The sequence below is a fragment of the Notolepis coatsorum genome (genome assembly GCF_963971535.1).
Source record: "Notolepis coatsorum genome assembly, chromosome: 4".
Lineage (NCBI taxonomy): Eukaryota > Metazoa > Chordata > Actinopteri > Aulopiformes > Paralepididae > Notolepis > Notolepis coatsorum.
The window spans coordinates 74,089,651-74,103,711 of NC_140168.1; the positions used below are offsets into that span (position 1 = coordinate 74,089,651).

The 14,061-nt window shown below is 41.4% G+C and overlaps 1 protein-coding gene across 1 annotated transcript in view; it reads right to left on the minus strand.

Annotated features, from left to right (window-relative positions):
* LOC311226820 (cytosolic non-specific dipeptidase-like) overlaps positions 1-13,616 on the minus strand; it is a 46,629-nt gene extending 33,013 nt beyond the window's left edge. Inside the window, exons 1-4 of the mRNA XM_084312230.1 lie at positions 13,596-13,616; positions 10,681-10,760; positions 7,936-8,079; positions 5,744-5,906 (exon numbers count right to left, since the gene is read on the minus strand). Of these exons, the coding sequence (XP_084168356.1) occupies positions 5,744-5,906; positions 7,936-8,079; positions 10,681-10,740 (367 nt within the window). The 5' untranslated portion in view covers positions 10,741-10,760; positions 13,596-13,616. The remainder of the gene's footprint in view (positions 1-5,743; positions 5,907-7,935; positions 8,080-10,680; positions 10,761-13,595) is intronic.
* Positions 13,617-14,061: the final 445 nt, after the last annotated feature.

A 14,061-nucleotide genomic window follows, 5' to 3' on the forward strand; every position in this document is an offset into this window, starting at 1 on the left:
CAGGTATGACACTCACCATTGTCTCGTCTTGTAGAGAGGCGCAATAATCATTGCTATTTGTTTATATACAAAGCTCTGTTGGCAGCTACCACCTTACATCACAATGTTGCTGGATTGGAACTTTGGACCCCATCTGACTCACTCAAATGACTGGCTTGTGCTTAAAGGAAAACTCCAACATTTTGGGAAATTAGCTTATTTGCCATCTACCCTGGAGTTAGACAAGAAGATACATACCTTTTTCTTCTCTGTGTGCATGCAGTAGGAGTAGGAAGACGTTGGGAACTAGGCTAACGGAGGAACCTACTTCCAGTGACTGACGCTAAGCTAGGCTAACGGTGCACAACTTCCTACTCTTACTGCACGTACAGAGAAGAAAAAGGGTATGTATCTTCTTGTCTAACTCCAGGGTAGTGTGATAGTAAAGGGTTAACCTTCTGTAGTGTGGCAGTGAAAAGGTTAAGGATCCTCAAGCGTGTTCTGAACTTGGAAGGTCTGCCTTTTCTGCTGATGCTCCTGACTCAAAACACTTCAACACTTCATCCTTCAACACACTTTAACCCTTTCTCTGCCACGCTTATATCCATCCTTATACCATCCTCTGCCAGCTCTATTTGGAGATGTTCCCCTTCTTTGCAGGGCTATAACTTTTTAAATTGTATTGCTAAATTGACATTACTATGGCCCATTCAAGTCAAGTATCTATCGTTTAGGATGTAGCAACGTTCTACTTTTTCATTCACATATTCATACTAAAATACGGTCTAAAGTATAAATATGTTTTTATCGTTTTCTGCAGCATTCTGCAGAACGTGAGTTATAGCCAAAAATACATATATTAGATCATCAAATGTAGTTTGATACCGATTGACGGCAGATAAAAAATTTCAATTGTACAAGGTCCTAAACGTCATGCCTCATCATCTGCTGGTGACCGGGGGGGGGGTTTATAAGTCCGTGGCCCACGTTAAATCATTTATGTAGTATGGGTCATATATTGATCAGAGCAGTTTGTATCGAAAATAATAATCAAACACGCTGAAACTCACCGCAGCTTCCTCTGACCGTTGGGTGATCAGCGTGGAGCAGAAAGATCGCTATTATGGGATGTTGATATATGCGATCCATTTCCAGGTTGTATAATACTATAATTATACGTCCAAATCATGTTGTTTATCGAGTTATTGGCAACGGATCGCTATCCAGTGCAGCGTTTCCGTTAGCCGGTAATTACCGGTATTTGGCCGGCAAAATCTGTTGAAGTCCGACAAATTTAATCTCTCCGGTCATAGTGTCCGGTGAAAATAGTTCCCTCTGGGCACAGTTTGATTATTTGAATTGTATTTGGATGGGCTGAAGTTGGGTGGCCTATGCGATGAACGAAACAATCATTGCGTTTGTTGTCGTTGCTTCGCCAAGCAGCCGGTCTGGTATGAATGAATGAATGAAAACTTTATTTAACAGATTGCAGAATGGGTACAATACAGTACGGCTCAATACATACAATTGTTAAGGGGATGCAGACCTGAGAAAGACGTTTGTCTTGTTTCCATCAGGGTCCCCCATTTTCAATTCATATAGACATTTATGACATACACAACATACATGACATTTATGGCATAGGGACATATAGGTATTTAGTACTGATACATTTGTGACATAGGCGGTATTCAAATATACAGTACTGTTACCCCTAGATCCTGACAGAGTATATACATATGATGGGGAGGGGACTGTACATTAGGAGGGGGTGGGTGGGTGGGAGGGAAATATACATACGGCGGGGAGGGAATATATACATGCGGTGGGGAGGAGACTGTCTATTAGGAGGTGGTGGGGGTTTTGGGCATTTACGGTGGCCAGTTTCGAATTGCAGCCTCCCGTAGGTGCTCTTTAAGGGCGGTTTTGAATGTGGGCAGGGATTCACATTCCTTTACAGCTTTGGGTAGGGCGTTCCACATTGTTGTGGCATAATTGCGAAACGTGTTTAGTCCCTTGTTTGAGCCGAATCTGGGTTTAACATGATTTGTTGAGCTTCCTCTGGTGTAGTGGTTGTGGTATTCACTGACCTTTGGGAAGTATTTTGACATGTACATGGGCACCCCGGTCGTATAGTGTATCTTGTAGACCAGGCCCATTGCAAGTTGCTGTACTCTGTCGTCTACTCTAAGCCATCCTAGGTTGGCAAAGTGGGCAGGGGTGAGGTGGGTTCTGGGGTTCAGGTCAAGTAGTAGTCTGACCAGTTTGTTTTGTGATGTTTGTAATTTTGTTTTAAGCGCCTTTGAGGTGCTTTGGTACCATGAGGTGCACGCATAGTCATAGTACCCTTGAATGAGTGCTCCTGCCAGAGTCTTCAGGGTATTCTTGTTTACCAGAGAGGAGATCCGGTACAAGAATCTAGTTCGTTGGTTGACTTTTTTTATTACATTGGATGCCATTTTGTCACAGGAAAGATTTGCCTCTAGGATGGAACCCAGGTAGGTAATTTCGTCTTTCCTTGTGACAATATTGTCACCCACTGTAACTGAGAATCCGTCGGTCTTGCTGAGTTTGTTATTTGAACCGAAGAGAATGGACTCTGTTTTGCCCATGTGTAATGATAGTTTGTTATCAGCGAGCCATATGCAGATTTTGCCTAGTTCCGTGCTGAGGGTTTTTTCAACCTGCAATTTGTTCTTGTCAGAGACCAGCAGGGCTGAGTCGTCCGCAAACAGGAACAAGTTGCAGTCACAGGCTGACGACATGTCATTTGCATAAATTAGGAAGAGTAGCGGTCCTAGTATGCTTCCTTGTGGAACACCACAGCTCACTGTGAGGGGGGGGGGATAGAGTACCGTTTACCTCTACCATCTGTTCTCTCCCCTCCAGGTAGGATTGCATCCAGCTCACTGATAGGCTATCAAAACCAATTGCTTTTAGCTTGTCCATTAGAATGGAGTGATTGACAGTGTCGAAGGCCTTTTGTAGGTCCAGCATGACCATGCCGCAGTATTTGCCAGCGTCCACCTCTTGTTTGATGTGGTCGTTCAAATAGAGGAGGCATGTGTCAGTGGAGTGGGACGTTCTGAAGCCAGATTGGAATTCGTAGATTAGGTTTTTTTCCGCCAGGTACTTTTCGACCTGTTCGTAGACTATTTTCTCCATGACTTTCGAGATGGAGGTAATAATAGAAACAGGGCGGTAGTTGCCTGGGTCTAATTTGCTGCCCTTTTTGTGTAGAGGGGTCACTCTCGCAATTTTGAAGTCCTTGGGGACGTGCCCCTGTCTTATAGAGAGGTTTATTATGTGTGTGATGACTGGGGTGATGGCGGCTGCTGCGTCTCTGAGGAATTTGGAGGGGATGTTGTCATGGCCAGTGGCCTTGTTAGGTTGGAGGGCGCTCAATTTTTTGAGTACCTCATCGGTTGTTACCATTTCAAGTTTGAAGTCGTCTTTGTGGACCCCTAGGTTTTTGTAGTATGCTACTATGTGTTCTACCCCATAATGCCCTGAGTGGGAGGGTAGTTTGTTTACCAGTGTTGTGGCTATGTTTGTGAAGAAGATGTTTAAGTAATTGGCTACATCCAGCTTGTCTGTGATGAGCGTGTTGTCCGTCTTTATGTTTATGTTTGAGAATCTGGTTTTAAGTTTTTTACTGCAGCCTAGTTGATTATTGAGTAATTTCCAAAGTTCGCAGGGTTTGTTTTTGTTTTCCTCAGTTTTGTCGTTGATGAAATTTTTTTTTGCGGTTCTGATCATGGTGTTTACGTCATTTCTTAGTCTGTTTCTTTGGATTTTTAGTTCAACCACGTGGGCTTGGAGTTCACTGTTTGAGCTTTTGGAAAGCTTTGTCTGACTTTTATGAAGTTCAGAGCATTTTTTGTCTCTGGTTTTCATAGCGGCCAGTATTTCAGTGTGCATCCATGCCTCAGCGCGATTTTTAACCCTGGTGGTTCTTATCGGTGCCATGTTGTTGAGTATTGCTGTGAATTTGGTTTTGAATCCAAGCCATGCTTCTTCAACCTGTGTACCACTGAGCTCATCTGACCAGTCCAAGCTCCCCAGTTCTAGGTTAAAGGCCTCTCTAGAGTAAGTTTTGAGGTCTCTAGATGTGACTGTTTTGTGACAGCCGGCCTTCTGTTTTAGCTTTTTGCGGGTACAGAAAATCATATAATGATCACGGTGGTAATGACGACGCTGTGTCAGTGAGAGCTTGCTGCTGGATTTGCGGAAGGCATGCAGCTGCAGACCCACAGAACCCACCAGCTTTGCTGGCACAGTGCGGTCCCCAGACCTGGAAAGCTGCTCTGCGGGTCTGCAGCTGGATGCTTCTTGCAAACTAACTGCAGGCGGCTGGCCGGCTCGCGCTGATATTGTTGGACCGGCTGCTTGGTGGAGCAACGATGAAACGAATGTAATGAATCGTTCGTCGCATGGGCTATTTAATTTTGGCCTGTTTTGGTACGGTTCGGGTGGTCAAGTTGTGCTTGGAGGGAGTTGTTTTCACCGGACATTATGACCAGCACCAAGTCGTTGGGAGGTGGAGAATTGGAGATATACATCACGCAAACCCACAATAATGTTGCCGTCTCTCTGCCAAATTTCTCAGTTCTTCGCTTGATATAATTAATACAAATGTCCAATATAACGGAATTCGTTAGCTCATAAAAATGTGATTATAACAGACTGCTGTTTATTAAGGTCGGGCAGACTGCCCACCGACACCTCAAGTCGGCAGCAGCACGCAGTCTCGAGGGACTTATTTTATTTGGAATATATTAATGACTGTATATACGCAAAAGTAGCATAGTTTTAAGTTAAAATATTATAAATGCCTTGATGATGTCATTCTTTATATAGGCCTATCAATTGTTTTTAAGCTCAATATAAACTCTGACCGGAATTTATCCCATTTGTCCGGTAGATTGAAATCTACCGGACACTCGGACCTGCAAAAAAATAATTCTAACGGAAACCCTGATCCAGTGTATCAAGCTGGAGTCCCGCGAGCGATAGCGAGTGGCCGGACGAAATATGGGTGAGCACCACTTCCGGCCGCTCACTTCCGGTTTTGGCGATTCGCAGATCGGCCACCAGATGGTGGTCTTGAACCGTTGGAGAGTTGAGAGGAGATCAACAGCAAGTCTCAAGTCTCCGTGGGTGAAATATGATTGCCATGACAGATTTTTGAAATATTGATCTCAAAGACGCTGTACGACGTCATTGGCAGATTAAGCATGGCGAGCAATGACGTCTAAAGTCGTCCTTGGCGATTAAAGGGTTAAAGATCAATACTCTCCCAACCTATGCACTGTTCAAAACCATGATGACTAACCACCGTGTATCAGTCTCTAACTGATTTAGCTGGTTCTTTGTTTTTATCTTGTTGCGTTACTACTTTTAATTGTATTAGTCTCAATTATTTTAGCTTTCCGTTTTCTCATTATCATTGTAAATGAGGACAACCTCAATGTTCTACAAGCTCTAATAAAGGTTTGATGATAATGATGATGATGATGATGATGATGATGATGATAATGATGATACTTCAGCAGAAACTGCGCAAAACAAACACTGGAAATAACATTCAATGAAGATCTTCACACATCCACTGAAAAGTCATAGATTAAAAGATCAATCAATTTGATTCAATTCAAATTAAATTATTCGATGTTGAATATTTTATCCGGCCCTAATTCATAACTGTACCATTTACCTTTACTTTGATTGAATAGAATAGAATAGGATAGAAGGGATCTCTCACCATCTTTCTCCACCAAAGTGAAAGGCTCCGTGTCCCAGCCATCATCGATAGTGGCCGGCTGGACGTCGAGGTGACCGTAGATACACACCGTCTTCTTTCCCGGGTCGGAGCCCAAGCAACCCAGGACGATGGGGGGCAGGGGGATCTCCTCTCCAGAGGGAAGCTAATAGGAGGAGGACAATGACATAATGAATGGACAGAGAAGAGGCCTGTTCTGTTGAAGTTTAACTAGTCCTGGGCCTGCTCTATTGAAGTTTAACTAGCCATGGGCATGTTATATTAAAGTTTAACTAGTCATGGGCCTGTTCTATTGAAGTTTAACTAGTCCTGGCAAATATGACATCTGCAGTATCAGGATTATCTTGCTAATTTGCATCTAGTTAACTCTGGAATGCAGGTGCAGGATTGAGGCGCAGGATTAAGACTGGATTTAATCATCCAGGGTAACCGTGTGCTCCCATCTTGGCACAAAGGGAACATGTGTAGGTAGATGAAACCATGATGAACAACAATCATTTCATTGGCTGATGGTGGAATTATTGCAAAAGCCAGGAAACTAAATACCACTCACCTACTCTCGGTTGAGCAAGTATTAACGGATAAGAGGACCAACGGTAATCTACAGTATATAGTGAAATAGAATACTGCCATCTAAATTGAAGAACAAGCTTGGCAGACATTTATATTTGTAGTTAACCTGTTAAGCCCTAGCCAATTTGCCTAAAAGTACATACCCAAGTAAATGGAAGATTGCTCGACTTCTACAAGGACCATTTGCATGTTCTTGGTATATAGGGACATCTATGGACCTCAGTGAATCTATTCCCAGTGTCAGAAATATTGTGCATGTTCCTAAGATTGTAGATTGTAATGAACTAAAAAGGAGAATATAAATTATTATTATTAGTTATTTCTTCCATCTTTGACAGTGAATAACACCATGCTAACATTGACCAAAAGCAAAAAGATGGCACGGAGCTCATTCGGCACCTTCTTGAGATCAAGTGTACTAAAAAGCTAAGTAAATGAACAAAGGGCAGATCATTTACAGGGTTTTTTGTAGATATAGTACTGAATTTTGCCATCTGGACACATGCTATATTAAATATGAATATAGAATATCAGGCCTATAAATTACCTTATTATGGCCAAGTGATACGTCTATGGATCGGCACAGATTTCCTCTTTCCAATGGCAGATTTAGTACCACCAGTACAGTTACTTTTGTATAATGGTGATAGCTGTGTCAAAAATCACGGGATTGAGAAGCGTTTTTTTCCTAGACGTTCACAGAAAGGTATATGTTGTATTGTATGGCAATAACGTTGAGTTTTGTTCGACCCATGTGATATAAATACGATATTCCAGTCATCAGAAATATCAGAAAAGAACATTTATTTCAACAATTTCATGACTGCTTCCTGTCCTACCATCTAAATCAGCGGTTCTCAAACTATGGAGTGATTTAAGGATGTAGGTGATGTGGTCGTATTTACGCAACCTCATCAGGATCCTAGCAGTGCAGTTTTGGAAGCTTCTGGATGTTCTTGCTAGGAATCTTTGCAATAGGCGAGAGGAGTGCATTGCAATAGGCGTGGACAAGCTTTTCCACATCTGCCAGAGTGAGTGTGGGACGGAGTTTGGCAATGTTACTGATATGAGATGTTCCCGAGATGAGATGTTCCTGAGAAGGAGGTCTTGCAGAGTTCTTCCTCTATGGGTCATGAACGTGCACCGCAAATTAGAAAGAATTTGAATGAAAGCTATTGGAGTTATCACACCTAGGATCTGCCACCACTGCAGCAGTCAGGATGAATCTGTCGTTCAGAGATATAATAACTAACTACTAACGATATAATAACTACTAAGAGAAACCAAACACAGGCTACAAAATCTAGTACAAAGGAAGAAAGATTGTCATATTTTAAACTGTGTGGGTATCAAACAGGAAGAAAGACTCTGTGTAGGTTATATTTGTTATATTTGTTTCAACGCAATTGTCAGTTTGGTTCTTAACAATCAATATTTGTATTATTATTATCTGCATTGCTTTTAGTCTGTCTATTTTATGTTCATTATATGTCTATTTTACTGCTGTAAAGCACTTTGGGCTGTAATTCTTGTATGAAAGGTGCTATACAAATAAAGTTGATCATTATTATCATTATTATAACAAATAACTATAATCCCACCATCTGTTTGCCGATGTCCACCATCTCCACTGTGCCCCCCAGCCTCTCGATGTCTTTGGCGGCCAGCTCCATCATCTTCTTGATCTCCCCACGCTTCTCGGGCCAGGCGGACACACTCTGTACCGCAACCCACTGGGCCAAGCGCTGCGGAGCAGACAAAGCAGGAGCATTTTTCATTTAAAAAAATGGATACTCCAGCCAATTTTAAGACAAGTTTATCTGTGAAACACTGTCATTTGGGTTTAAACACAGACAACCCTGTCATTGAACCCTTGAGAAGTCCCTTTTTATGTTGTTTGGACAGCCAATGTATTTCTGAGTATTTAACACAACACTCTAACTTACCATATTTAGATAATACAGTACTCAACCTACAACCTCAACTGTCTTTAACTATGAATGAACACAACACTAATTTACCATCTTTAGATAATAAAGTACTCAACCTACAACCTCAACTGTCTTTAACTATGAATGAACACAACACTCTAACTTGCCATCTTTAGATACAGTTTGAAAATATTGTTTGTATAAAAACTTCAAAAACAGACTTAGTCTAGGCCTATATGGTTCTTTGTCCCAAGGATTCAACATTGTATCCAGTTTGGAATGCGTATGTATGTATGTATGTATGTATGTATGTATGTATGTATGTATGTATGTATGTATGTATGTATGTATGTATGTATGTATGTATGTATGTATGCATGCATGTATGTATGTATGTATGTATGTATGTATGTATGTATGTATGTATGTATGTATGTATGTATGTATGTATGTATGTATGTATGTGTGTGTCTATCCAGAGCTAATCTCGGAGAGTGCTAAGTGTCTCTGTCGGTCAGTGTTTTTGCGAATGCTAATAACTATAAGCAGAACAGTCAGTGATTTTGCCTGTCTGTGTCCCCGGCGTGCTACCTGGTGGAGATTTACACTCTACTGAGCGCAACTTTCTAGTTGTATGTGTTTCTGACCACATGTGACAGACATTTTTATGTCACTATGTTGTAATAATCGTCATGGTGCTATTTAATAAAAAATTGTCTATTTTATTTTACTTATTAAAATACTACAGCAAGGAATTTTTTTTTATGAACTTAAAAATATACATAATGTGTGTATTGTGGATGATGGTATAATAAAAAAATATATATATTTTAAGGATCCATGACGGTGCACCTTGATATTTGGTTATACCACCCAGCACTACACGTTTACAAGTTTGAGATAATAATAATAAGAAGAAGAAGAAGAAGAAGAAGAAGAAGAAGAAGAAGAAGAAGAAGAAGAAGAAGAAGAAGAAGAAGAAGAAGAAGAAGAAGAAGAAGAAGAAGAAGAAGAAGAAGAAGAAGAAGAAGAAGAAGAAGAAGAAGAAGAAGAAGAAGAAGAAGAAGAAGAAGAAGAAGAAGAAGAAGAAGAAGAAGAAGAAGAAGAAGAAGAAGAAGAAGAAGAAGAAGAAGAAGAAGAAGAAGAAGAAGAAGAAGAAGAAGAAGAAGAAGAAGAAGAAGAAGAAGAAGAAGAAGAAGAAGAAGAAGAAGAAGAAGAAGAAGAAGAAGTTTGAGATGGTCAAATACATTCTGTATTGTCAGCTTTAATAAAATGAAAGCCAGGAACGTCCCGTTTTACAACTGGACTGAGTCTTGGGACTTCAATGCTCTCACTTGAGATGAAGTTCCATTCGAAGTGAAACTCAAAACTTGTCTCGTCAACACATCTCAAAGTGCAGTGTGGTCAGAGAGTAAGTGTGTGTGTGTGTGTGTGTGTGTGTGTGTGTGTGTCAATACATTTCATAATCAAGTCAGGGGGCTTTTTATCATGTCTATGTATGACTAGAATTTGTAAGATGCTGGCTCTACATTGGCCTATGGTGACATAGCAAAACTGGTGGTCCCTGACCGTAACATGATGTAGGCCTAAGCTACAGCAGGGACCAGCAAACATCCAAACACCATCAGGGTTGGGGAGATAAGGTATGCACTCTGAACCTTATACTGCTGTACGATTAGTACAATACATTTGAATAAAATCTAATCTATAATCTTACTATCAAAAGGCATATTGACACTAATATTATAGATACAAACATTTCACACACATTGAAATAGGCTAATACTTATGCGTGATGATCACAACATGCCTTATGAAAAAGTATCATGGTAGTATGACAGTAATTTCAGTTTTACCATGGTACCAGCCATTGCATAAATAATTGACCATTTTACTACCAAGTTATGCATCATGGCATGGTAACCACCTTTAAGTGCTTAAATAACCCCCACGGTAATGTCATGGTATTTCCATCTTTTTGTTTTGGTCACTACCATCAACGGATCATCAGAAATACCATGATACTTTCTTAGGAAATACTTTTTCAAGTAATGGCTGCTTTTTTATATAGTGCTTTTATCCAAAGCGCTTTACAATTTGTTACTCACATTTTACCCATTCACTCACACATTCACACACCGACGGTGGAGGCAACCATGCAAGGTGCCAACCTGCTCATCGGGAGCAATTAGGGGTTAAGTGTCTTGCTCAAGGACACATCGACACGCTGCCCGGGAGGAGCGGGAATCTAACCCGGAACCTCCGGATTGCCAGACGACTGCTCTACCTCCTGAGCCACTGTCGTGGTAATCTGTGACGTCGACAGTATCCTTCCTGACCCTTAATACCACACAAGTCAACAATAAATAAGGAGATCGAAAACGGAGAGTGATCGAAAACGGAGAGTGATCTCACCTCGACGTAGACATCCTGGTGTTCATCCACATATTTGAAAAGGGCTGGAAGGTGAGCCATCTTTGACCGGAAAACGGAGTCTGTGGGAAGCAGGCAACGTGCTGTGAGAACAGACAAGAGGAACTGGCCAACAGCTCCAGTGCTTTTATGAAAAGACAAACGCCACGCCCTCCTACTACAAATCTGCTGACTACACTGTCTTGTGTTCCTTTATCATAAAACCCAAAGCTGAGAGAACGCTTGAGAAAGCTATTTCATATCAGACATTGATGGGGACTAAATCTATAGGCTAGTGTCTAGGGCTGGGCTTTATAGCCAAATTAAATCTATAGGCTAGTACTAGGGCTGGGCTGTATAGCCAAATTAAATCTATAGGCTAGTACTAGGGCTGGGCTTTATAGCCAAATTAAATCTATAGGCTAGTACTAGGGCTGGGCTTCATAGCCAAATTAAATCTATAGGCTAGTACTAGGGCTGGGCTTTATATCTAAATTATATATATGGCTATAAGGCTAGTACTAGGGCTGGGCTTTATAGCCAAATTAAATCTATAGGCTAGTACTACTAGGGCTGGGCTTTATATCTAAATTAAATCTATAGGCTAGTACTAGGGCTGGGCTTTATAGCCAAATAAAATCTATAGGCTAGTACTAGGGCTGGGCTTTATAGCCAAATTAAATCTATAGGCTAGTACTAGGGCTGGGCTTTATAGCCAAATAAAATCTATAGGCTAGTACTAGGGCTGGGCTTTATATCTAAATTATATATATGGCTATAAGGCTAGTACTAGGGCTGGGCTTTATAGCCAAATTAAATGTTTAGGCTAGTAGTATTTTGGGATGTATTTATTTATTCCTGAATACTATACAGTCTATACTGTAGGTGTAGGTCAGATAACACATGTGACACCTGTGGTTAAAGTAGTCACTGTTATACATTATCTTATTGGACTCTATCTTCTACTGAATTAAATAGTGAAATTAAACTATTCCAAATTTTTCTGGGGTAATCCTCAAACTTCCTCAAAGACCCCTCGTTGAGAACCACCGAACCCAGATGGGTTGGTCCTGTCATGGTGTTGGTGCCCTGTCTGTCATGATGACAGACAGGGCATCCACAAGGAAGCATACTAGGACCACTACTGTTCCTAATTTATGCAAATGACATGTCGTCAGCTTGTGACTGCAACTTGTTCCTGTTTGCGGACGACTCAGCCCTGCTGGTCTCTGACAAGAACAAGTTACAGGTTGAAAAAACCCTCAGCTCGGAACTAGGCAAAATCTGCATATGGCTCGCCGACAACAAACTATCATTACACATGGGCAAAACAGAGTCCATTCTCTTCGGTTCAAATAACAAACTCAGCAAAACAGACGGCTTCTCAGTTACAGTGGGTGACAATATTGTCACAAGGAAAGATGAAATTACCTACCTGGGTTCCATCCTAGAGGCTAATCTTTCCTGTGACAAAATGGCATCCAATGTAATAAAAAAAGTCAATCAACGAACTCGATTCTTGTACCGGATCTCCTCCCTGGTAAACAAGAATACCCTGAAGACTCTGGCAGGAGCACTCATTCAAGGGTACTATGACTATGCTTGCACCTCATGGTACCAAAGCACCTCAAAGGCACTAAAAACCAAATTACAAACATCTCAAAACAAACTAGTCAGACTACTGCTTGACCTGACTCCTAGAACCCACCTCACCCCTGCACACTTTGCCAACCTAGGATGGCTTAGAGTAGACGACAGAGTACAGCAACTTGCAATAGGCCTGGTCTACAAGATACACTACACGACCAAGGTACCCATGTACATGTCAAAATACTTCCCAAAGGTCAGTGAATACCACGATCACAACACCAGAGGGAGCTCCACAAATCATGTAAAACCCAGATTCGGCTCAAACAAGGGACTAAACACGTTTCGCAATTATGCCACAACAATGTGGAACGCCCTACCCAAAGCTGTAAAGGAATGTAAATCACTACCCACCTTCAAAAACACTCTCAAAGAACACCTACGGGAGACTGCAATTCAAAACTGGCCCCTACAAATGTCCTAACCCAGTTGTACAATAAAGACCAAGCATGGCTATTCCAATGTACAGCCCCACCCAACCCCACCCCCCCCCCCCCCCCCCACCTCCAATGTACAGCCCCACCCCACCTACCCAACCTCCCCCAATGCACAGTTTCTATGTCAAATGTATATACTCTTCTTCTGGATTTTTTTAGTATCACAAACAGTACTGTATTTGAAAATCTGGTATGTCATAAATGTATAGATGTAGCAGTACTGTCTATCTGTATGTCATGTGTGTCATATGATGAATTGAAAATGGGGGACCCTGATGGAAACAAGACGAAAGTCTTTCTCAGGTCTGCATCCTCTTAACAATTGTATGTATTGAGCTGTACTGTACTGTACCCATTCTGCAATCTGTTAATAAACTTTTCAATCAATCAATCAATCAATCAATGAGAGCCAAGCAGCAACGCTGCACACTGACTGTAGCCAACTAACGTTAGCTAGCTAATAGAATACCCTCAGTCTATCTATCTAACGTTAGTAGTCAGAGTTTAGTTAGCTAACCCTGAAAAAGAGCACAGCGACATTTAACATAAAGCATGGTCTGTCTGTTTGCATCCAACTGTAAAGTGTATTGGTAGCGAGCTAGCTAAGCTTTCTGACTCCGCTCTCTCTCTCCTCATCAAAGCGGTGACAGAACACAAGTTACAAGCGAAACACCAACAACTAGCTAGTCAGACAGCTGGCTACCATAATATAACTTTACATGATAATGTGGTTATTAAAGCTTCGTACAGCTCCCGTACTAAACTACTGTAAGTACTTAGCTAGCTCATTATTGACGGAGAAGTAACTTTGCATGTTAAGCCCAGCAAACTCACGTCGTGCTGTGTTGATAACCCTGCTGCTCTGAAGTCAAGAACTACAAATGAGATGACCCGCACGGCTCGCCGTAGCGCCACTGGATCGCTGCAGTGCCGGAGAAGGTAATAGGGTATATCTGCAGTGCCGGAGAAGCGCCGATTGAATGAATGAAAACTTTATTTAACAGATTGCAGAATGGGTACAATACAGTACGGCTCAATACACACAATTGTTAAGGGGATGCAGACCTGAGAAAGACGTTTGTCTTGTTTCCATCAGGGTCCCCCATTTTCAATTCATATAGACATTTATGACATACACAACATACATGATATTTATGGCATAGGGACTTAGGGACATATAGGTATTTAGTACTGATACATTTGTGACATAAACGGTATTCAAATATACAGTACTGTTACCCCTAGATCCTGACAGAGTATATGTGGTAAATTCCCACAGAACTCTACAATAATTTGAGGT